Source organism: Pelodiscus sinensis, chromosome 30 (assembly GCF_052426305.1).
Source record: "Pelodiscus sinensis isolate ZL-2025 chromosome 30, ASM5242630v1, whole genome shotgun sequence".
NCBI classification, from domain to species: Eukaryota; Metazoa; Chordata; order Testudines; family Trionychidae; genus Pelodiscus; species Pelodiscus sinensis.
Window position 1 is genome coordinate 1548199 of NC_143081.1, and position 8992 is coordinate 1557190.

At 67.8% G+C, this 8992-nt stretch overlaps 1 protein-coding gene across 1 annotated transcript; it reads left to right on the forward strand.

Annotated features, from left to right (window-relative positions):
* The first annotated feature begins 1706 nt into the window (after nucleotides 1–1706).
* On the forward strand, nucleotides 1707–8591 carry PCK2 (phosphoenolpyruvate carboxykinase 2, mitochondrial). Its single transcript, XM_089774498.1, has 9 exons — nucleotides 1707–1844; nucleotides 1917–2100; nucleotides 2201–2404; nucleotides 2764–2951; nucleotides 3549–3711; nucleotides 3819–4037; nucleotides 5728–5865; nucleotides 5943–6038; nucleotides 6555–8591. The coding sequence occupies exons 2-9, from the start codon at nucleotides 2043–2045 to the stop codon at nucleotides 7007–7009; spliced, it is 1521 nt and encodes a 506-aa protein (XP_089630624.1). The 5' UTR covers nucleotides 1707–1844; nucleotides 1917–2042; the 3' UTR covers nucleotides 7010–8591.
* Nucleotides 8592–8992: the final 401 nt, after the last annotated feature.

Here is an 8992-nt window from a genome sequence, read left to right on the forward strand (position 1 = left end):
GGCTGGGGGGGCAGAGCTGGGGGGCGGGAGTGAGGGACACTGGCAGGCTGGGGGACGGGAGTGAGGGGCGCTGGCGGGGCTGGGGGGCGGGGGGAGAGAGGGACACTGGCAGGGCTGGGGGGGCAGAGCTGGGGGGCGGGAGTGAGGGACACTGGCGGGCTGGGGGGGCAGGAGCTGGGGGGCTGGGGGAGGGGCACTGGCAGGGCAGGGGGGCAGAGCTGGGGGGCGGGAGTGAGGGGCACTGGCAGGGCTGGGGGGGCAGAGCTGGGGGGCTGGGGGAGGGGCACTGGCAGGGCAGGGGCTGGGGGGCACTGGGGGTCTCTGGGTCTGTTTTGCTTTTCCCAGAGCTCAGGGCCTCACTTCCTTGTTTTGCCTCCATGTCACTAGCCCCGCCCCTGGCTCCACCCACTTGCCTCCCCCCTCCCCCCCCAGGACCTGGCTGGTGCCGGTCCCCTGGGCGTTGCCTGCTCCCCGCCGGGTGGGGGCCCCGTTCTGTGCGGCTGTGCTCCGCCCCAGCCACAGCCGCCTCTCCCTGCCTGGGAGCCAGCCAGCCGGATTGGGCAAGCCGCCCCAGGGTCAGCGCTGGGGACAACACGTCCCGGCCAGCCCCCTGCTGGGGGGCTGCCCCTTTGTCCCTTCCCCCCCCCACGGCCTCGGGGTGAAAGTCCAGCAACGTGGGCTTGTCTCTTGCTCTTTGCCCCGCAGGTCTCCACCCCGCTCCAGGCAGCCTGCCCATTGGCGTCCGCCGTGGGGCACGTGCCAAGGCCGTGGGGGAGCTATGGGGGGCGGGGGGCTGCTCTAGTTGTTGGAGGGGTGGGGGGGTCTTGCACGACTGCTCGTCCAACACGCGCATGTGCATTCCCCCCCGGGCCACGTGTGCCATAAGCACGTGGGTCTGACCCGGCTCAGCCGCTCCGCGCACACGCTCGCAGCTCCTCGTGCAAATTCCCACGGGCTTCTGTGCATGTCGACGTGCCTGCCACAGCCTCCCCGCTCCCCGGGCCACTTCCAGCAGCCTCTTTGTGCTCGGTGGCACGCTTGCACCAGTGTTTCCCCACAGGGCACCACCAGGAGGGCTGGGGCAAGCGCAGGGACTCGTCCCGATGTGCGCGCTGGGACCCAGTGCAAAATGTTGCAGGCTGACATGCCGTCGGGTCTATTCTGACACGTACACACTCTCCGAAAGGCTTGTGCAAACACATGCCCTCGTGAAAATGTATGCACTTTTCTGCATGCTCTGACCCACTTGTGCAAACACGTAGGCCCATGGATGCTCGTGCAAGGATGCACCTTTTTGGGCACCCTCGGAAATGCTTGTGGAAGCTCCCGCTGCCTTGTGCAGGCTAAGCCAACACGTGCAGAAGCATTTGCACCCCAGTGTGCACACAGACCACCCCGTGCACCTTTCTCTCCCTGCAGCGCACGCTTGGGGATGCAACCACACGTGTTCTTGTGCAGGCTCCACCGCTTGGAAGTGCCTGCACTTGTGCATGCAAGCAGCGACTTTGTTGTGCGAGCTCGCACGCGCCGGTGCGAGCTCGCACGTGCTGGTGCAAACTCTGCCACGGACGCCTCTCCTCCCGCTCTCGCCGCTGCAGGCAGCGTGCCCGCTCCCTGCGGGGCTGGTGGGGGGTGCCAGTCCGGTCGGCCCATGCCCAGCGGGTGCCCAGCGGGGACCTGGGCCGGCTGCCGAGCCGGGTGCGGGCCTTCGTGGAGCGCGGGGTGCGGCTGTGCCAGCCGGAGGGCGTCCACGTGTGCGACGGCTCCGAGGCCGAGAGCGGGACCGTCCTGGGGCTGCTGGAGGACGAGGGCGTCATCAAACAGCTGGGCAAATATGAGAACTGGTAGGTGCCCCCCCGGATCCCCTCCCCTGCCCGGCTCCCGGCGGCGCTGACCCCCGGCTCTTCCCCGCCCAGCTGGCTGGCCCGCACGGACCCCAAGGACGTGGCGCGGGTGGAGAGCAAGACGGTGATCGTGACGGAGGAGCAGCGGGACACGGTGCCCATCCCCCCGCGGGCGCCAAGGGCCAGCTGGGCAACTGGATGAGCCCCGCCGCCTTCCAGGAAGCCGTGGACGACCGCTTCCCCGGCTGCATGAAAGGTGACGGCCCTTCGCCCGGGGGAGGGGGGACGCAAGGACCGGCCTCCCCCACACTGTCCTCCATCCCTCCCATGCCCATTGCTCTGTCTCCCCCCCGCAGGCCGCATCATGTACGTCATCCCGTACAGCATGGGCCCCATCGGCTCCCCCCTTTCCAAGATCGGGGTGCAGCTCACCGACTCCCCCTACGTGGTGGCCAGCATGCGCATCATGACCCGGATGGGGGCCCCCGTCCTCCGTGCCCTGGGCGACAGGGAGTTTGTCAAGTGCCTCCACTCTGTGGGGCGTCCCCTGCCGCTTCAAGGTGAGTCCTGGACCGTTGGTGGGTGCGGTGGGATAACTCCCACGGCCACATGCAGCCAAATTCATCCCGTGGGGAGGAGAGGGTGTGCTGGGGACACACAGCTGCTAATGGGGGGTGCTGTAGGATAACTCCCCCAGAATGAGATGCTCACAGAGATATAGGATAACACCCCAAGAGAGATCCCCAACATTGGTGGGTGCGGTGGGATAACACCCCCCAGAGACACATACACAGGCCTTAAAATTAGTGGGTGCTGTGGAGTAATTCCCCCCCCCAACCAATCCCTGCCAGATGCTGGTGTGAGCAGTGGGATCAGACCCCTGGTGCATTCACCCCCTAACCCCCGTCTCTGCCCCCAGAGGAGCTGGTGAACAACTGGCCCTGCAACCCCGAGAAGACCCTGATCGCCCACGTGCCGGACAACAGGGAGATCATCTCCTTCGGCAGCGGCTACGGCGGCAACTCGCTGCTGGGGAAGAAATGCTTCGCCCTGCGCATCGCCTCGCGCATCGCCAAGGACGAGGGCTGGCTGGCTGAGCACATGCTGGTGAGGGGGGCCCGGATGCCTGGTAGGCCCGGGGCGGGGGCAGGGTTCCTGGGTTCTGAGCCGGCCGGCCGGGGCCAAAGGCCGGGCTGTGTTTACTTCCCCGCCCCCCAGATGTTTAACGAGCAAATATTAGTTAATCAGTGCCTGGGCCCTGTTGACACGCCAGGTACACAGGGCTGTGTCTGACGGTGGGGCCGGCCGGGGGGCCCTAGCCCGACCCCCCAGGGGCACTGGCCCTAGGCGGTGGGTCAGAGGGCAGTTATGGCTAATTACGGGTGCAAAGGATGCTGGGTAATCTGAGTGGCCACAGAGGACGGTGGGTCAGAAGGATTCCGGCACCAAGGGCTGTGGGTAATGGGAAAGGGAATTGCAAAGGATTGTGGGTAGCAGGCTAACCCCACAATCCTTTGCTGCATGGTGTTGGGTTACCTGGCTACCCACAATCCTTTGCAACACGTCTCGTGGGCTCCCCGAAAACGTTGCAAAGCACTGCGGGCCCCGTTGCAAAGCATTGTGGGTGGTTTTCCGGGCTCTGCCGCTCTCTTGGGAGGTGCAGGGAGCCCCTCGTGTTCCCACTTTCCCCCGACGCCCCCCCAGATCCTGGGCATCACCAACCCCGAGGGGCGGAAGAAGTACGTGGCGGCCGCGTTCCCCAGCGCCTGCGGGAAAACCAACCTGGCCATGATGAACCCCACGCTGCCCGGCTGGAGGGTGGAGTGCGTGGGGGACGACATCGCCTGGATGAAGTTTGACAGCGAGGGTGAGGTTCGGGGGGGTGGGGAGGAAGGGAGCCAGGGCACCCCCACGGCCAGGGGGGCTGGGCGGCTGCGGGCCCCCTCCCCGGCTCACCCGCCTCCCCGCCCCCAGGCCGGCTGCGGGCCATCAACCCCGAGAACGGCTTCTTCGGCGTGGCGCCGGGCACCTCCATGAAGACCAACCCCAACGCCATGCACACCGTGCAGCGCAACACCCTCTTCACCAACGTGGGCGAGACCAGCGAGGGCGGCGTCTACTGGGAGGGGATCGACCACCACCTGCCCCCCGGCACCACCGTCACCAGCTGGCTGGGGCGGCCCTGGACGCCAGGTAGGAACGGCCCCCTCCCCGCGGGCAGCACCCCCGACCTCCCCCGGACGCCAGGTAGGACCGGCCCCCTCCCCGCGGGCAGCGCCCCCGACCTCCCCCGGACGCCAGGTAGGACCGGCCCCCTCCCCGCGGGCAGCGCCCCCGACCTCCCCGGACGCCAGGTAGGACCGGCCCCCTCCCCGCGGGCGGCGCCCCCTCCCCGCGGGCAGCACCCCCTGACCGCCCCCGGACGCCAGGTAGGAACGGCCCCCTCCCCGCGGGCGGCACCCCCGACCTCCCCCGGACGCCAGGTAGGACCGGCCCCCTCCCCGCGGGCAGCGCCCCCGACCTCCCCGGACGCCAGGTAGGACCGGCCCCCTCCCCGCGGGCGGCACCCCCGACCTCCCCCGGACGCCAGGTAGGACCGGCCCCCTCCCCGCGGGCGGCACCCCCGACCTCCCCCGGACGCCAGGTAGGACCGGCCCCCTCCCCGCGGGCGGCACCCCCTGACCTCCCCCGGACGCCAGGTAGGACCGGCCCCCTCCCCGCGGGCGGCACCCCCGACCTCCCCCGGACGCCAGGTAGGACCGGCCCCCTCCCCGCGGGCGGCACCCCCCGACCTCCCCCGGACGCCAGGTAGGACCGGCCCCCTCCCCGCGGGCGGCACCCCCGACCTCCCCCGGACGCCAGGTAGGACCGGCCCCCTCCCCGCGGGCAGCACCCCCTGACCTCCCCCGGACGCCAGGTAGGAACGGGCCCCTCCCCGCGGGCAGCGCCCCCTGACCGCCCCCGGACGCCAGGTAGGAACGGGCCCCTCCCCGCGGGCAGCGCCCCCGACCTCCCCCGGACGCCAGGTAGGAACGGGCCCCTCCCCGCGGGCAGCGCCCCCTGACCGCCCCCGGACGCCAGGTAGGAACGGGCCCCTCCCCGCGGGCAGCGCCCCCTGACCGCCCCCGGACGCCAGGTAGGAACGGGCCCCTCCCCGCGGGCGGCACCCCCGACCTCCCCGGACGCCAGGTAGGAACGGCCCCCTCCCCGCGGGCAGCGCCCCCGACCGCCCCCGGACGCCAGGTAGGACCGGCCCCCCTCCCCGCGGGCGGCACCCCCGACCTCCCCCGGACGCCAGGTAGGAACGGGCCCCTCCCCGCGGGCAGCGCCCCCTGACCGCCCCCGGACGCCAGGTAGGAACGGGCCCCTCCCCGCGGGTGGCACCCCCGACCTCCCCGGACGCCAGGTAGGAACGGCCCCCTCCCCGCGGGCGGCACCCCCGACCTCCCCCGGACGCCAGGTAGGAACGGCCCCCTCCCCGCGGGCGGCACCCCCTCCCCGCGGGCGGCACCCCCTGACCACCCCCGGACGCCAGGTAGGACCGGGCCCCCTCCCCGCAGGCGGCGCCCCCTGACCGCCCCCGGACGCCAGGTAGGAACGGCCCCCTCCCCGCGGGCAGCGCCCCCGACCTCCCCCGGACGCCAGGTAGGAACGGCCCCCTCCCCGCGGGCAGCGCCCCCGACCTCCCCCGGACGCCAGGTAGGACCGGCCCCCTCCCCGCAGGCGGCACCCCCTCCCCGCAGGCGGCACCCCCTCCCCGCGGGCAGCGCGCCTGACCACCCCCGTACGCCAGGTAGGACCGGGCACCCTCCCCGCAGACGGCACCCCCTCCCCACTGGCAGCGCCCCCTGACCGCCCCCGTCTCTCTCTCTCTCTGCCCCAGGTGCCAAGGAACCGTGCGCCCACCCCAACTCCCGCTTCTGCGCCCCGGCCCGGCAGTGCCCCATCATGGACCCGGCCTGGGAGTCCCCCGAGGGGGTCCCCATCGACGCCATCATCTTCGGCGGGAGGAGACCCCAGGGTAAGTTCCCCCCCTTGGGGCCCCGCCCGGACTCCTGGGCCCCCCACAGGCTCATGCCGCTCTCCTCGTCTCCCCAGGGGTGCCGCTGGTCTACGAGGCCTTCAACTGGCGGCACGGCGTCTTCGTGGGCAGCGCCATGCGGTCCGAGTCCACCGCTGCCGCCGAGCACAAAGGTAACGTCCGCCCCCGGGAACCCCGCTACCTACAGGCCTCTGGGCCGGCCTCCCGCCCCGTCCCACTACCCACAGGCCTTTGCACTGGCCTACCGCCCTGCCCGGCTACCCACAATCCTTTGCACCGGCCTCCCGCCCTGCCCAGCTACCCACAATCCTTTGCACCAGCCTCCCACCCTGCCCAGCTACCCCACAATCCTTTGCACCAGCCTCCCGCCCTGCCCAGCTACCCCACAATCCTTTGCACCAGCCTCCCGCCCTGCCCAGCTACCCCACAATCCTTTGCACCAGCCTCCCGCCCTGCCCAGCTACCCCACAATCCTTTGCACCAGCCTCCCGCCCTGCCCGGCTACCCCACAATCCTTTGCACCAGCCTCCCATCCTGCCCGGCTACCCAGAGTCCTTTGTGTGGGCCTCCCGCCTTGCCCAGTTACCCACAGTTCTTGGCGCTGCTCTCCCCTGGTCCCCGGTTACCCACAATCCCATGGCCAACCTACCTTCTCCCCCACTCTCCAGGCAAGGTGATCATGCATGACCCCTTCGCCATGCGCCCCTTCTTCGGGTACAACTTTGGGCGCTACCTGGAGCACTGGCTGGGCATGGAGGAGCGGCGCGGGGTGCGTCTGCCCAAGATCTTCCACGTCAACTGGTTCCGCAAGGACGCGGCCGGCAACTTCCTGTGGCCGGGCTTTGGGGAGAACTCGCGGGTGCTGGACTGGATCTTCCGGCGGGTGGAAGGGGAGGAGAGCGCGGAGGAGACGCCCATCGGCTACGTGCCCCGGGAGGGGGCCCTCAACCTCCAGGGCTTGGCCAAGGTGGACTTCCAGGAGCTCTTCTCCCTGCCCAAGGCCTTCTGGGAGCAGGAGGCGCTGGAGGTGCGCAAGTACCTGACCGAACAGGTCAACGACGACCTGCCCCGGGAGGTGATGAGGGAACTCGAAGGGCTGGAGAGCCGGGTGAAGAAGATGTGAGCGGGGGGACAGGAAGACACGACCCTCGTGGAGTTTGTTTACGTCGCATTCCCCCGCCTTGCCTAACTGAAGCCGCCACCATCTTGTTGCCTTACTACGAATCGTCTTCCGTTGACATGGGTTGGCCGGCTTCTTCTCTTGACCACGGTTCCGCCATTGAGTTTGCATGAGTCAGCCATTTTGTTCCATTGACCGTGGTAGGTTGGCCATTTTCTCTTCTTGACTGTGGTTCCGCCCTCTTCTCCAACTGACGTGGTTTGGCCTTCGTGTTGCCTTGACGTGGCTTGGCCATTTCGTTTCCTTGACGATGTCCGCCATCTTGATTCCTGGATACGGCCTGGCCATTTCTCTTCTCTTCACCATGGTTCTGCCATCTTGTTTTGGTGCTCTTAAGTCGGCCATCTTGTCCCACTTGGAACACTGACCTTCCTTCCAGCAAGATGTGGGGTCTAGCTCTTCCAACACAACAGGACTTCAGCATCTGCCCCCAAACCCATCGTCATTAAGTTCAACGTCAATGTAAGCCAAGCGTCCTCCAGAGGTAGCTCCCACAAGAAGGCCAAATCTTAACCATTATCTTTGCTCCGGTGGCAACACTAAAAAGACAGCACCGGGCAACCACAGTGCCTGTTTGCCTTCCCAAGCAGTTCGGAAGCAGTAGTAACCGTCCGTGGACTCAGGAGCGGTGTCCTTTTCCACAGCCCAAGCCAGCCCTGGCCTCACCGTAATTTCAACGCCCTTTGCCAAGTGGGAGGCCGGCCGAATTCCTGACGCTTGACCAAATCTCTGACCAAAATCCCTACTTCCTCCTCTCTATCCATGCCACAGCTGCTCCTCCCTTTGTCTGGCCGCCACCTGCATGCCTAACGTGGCACGGAGCCACCTGGAGCTAGAATCGTCCTCCGAATCCTCGACCCGTTCTTCCCGCCTCCCTCACAGGAGGTAGGATCTCACCTGATCTCACCTGAACTGAAGCAAGCTCTGCAAGAAATCCAGCTGCTAAGTCATTCGCAGGCCTGGCAGCTCCCAAGTGCCTTGGGGAGGGATATCTCGCCCTCCTGTTGCTTACCCTGGCTCTGCCCGCCATGCCAGTCTCTCACCAGCATCCTCGCTTCTCTGCTTCCAGATCATACCTTGCCCCTCTCCGATGCCCTCCATGCATCAGTTACACCCCGTCCTTAACGACGCCCATTATACTCCGTCCCTAAGGACAACCATGATGCTCCGTCCTTAACGACGCCCATTATGTTCCGTCCTTAACTATACCTACAACCTGAAACGCCTCAGGACTGCTTTGCCCCAGCCGGGGCCTTTGCCTTACATTCAGGGAGGACGGCTCCCAGCAATGCCCCCGAGCCCAGCGGGGCGAAGGAGCAGGACGGAGACATAGAAACAGGAGTAGGGGGAATCCCGGCCGCAGAACAGCAGCAGGACCCGGCCAAGGCTCCGTGCCGGCTTTGCCCAGGAGGGGGGAGATGAAGCACAAAAGCCCTGGATCTCTTTGTGCGCCCCAATGGGATTTTGTAACTAATAAATACTAACGAGACCCGACTGTGAAAAATAAAAGAGGATTGTAACAGGAGTGGCGCCAGTTACTGCGGTGGGGAGGGGAGGGGGGCGAGAAAGGGACAGTACCCAGGCCCCCAGGGCCCTGCCCTGCCCCGCTCCTGGGGGTCGGCGCAGCCGCGGGGGGACTTTGACCAGGGGTTGGTTCATTCTGGCCTTGGAGCCGGGGCTAGGGAAGTTACCCATTAACGCGGGGGGGGGACGGGACTCTGCAGCTAAGGGAGGGGGCAGAGGGGCGTTAGTGGCGAGGTACAAAGTGCCAGGGGGCGGGAGCGGCTGGGTATAAAGTATCGGGGGCAGCATTGGGGCAGGGAACAAAGCGCCAGGCAGCAGGGGAGCAGTAAGGGCGGGTATGACGGGTCAGGGGACACTGGGGGAGCGGGTATAAAGGGCCGTGGGGAGGGAGAGCATTGGGGG

Coding starts and splice junctions, on each gene's coding strand:
- PCK2 (XM_089774498.1), top strand. CDS start 2,043: ATGAGCCCCGCCGCCTTCCAGGAAGCCGTGGACGACCGCTTCCCCGGC. Junction 2,405..2,763: donor GCGTCCCCTGCCGCTTCAAG/GTGAGTCCTGGA, acceptor CTCTGCCCCCAG/AGGAGCTGGTGAACAACTGG. Junction 2,952..3,548: donor GGCTGGCTGAGCACATGCTG/GTGAGGGGGGCC, acceptor ACGCCCCCCCAG/ATCCTGGGCATCACCAACCC.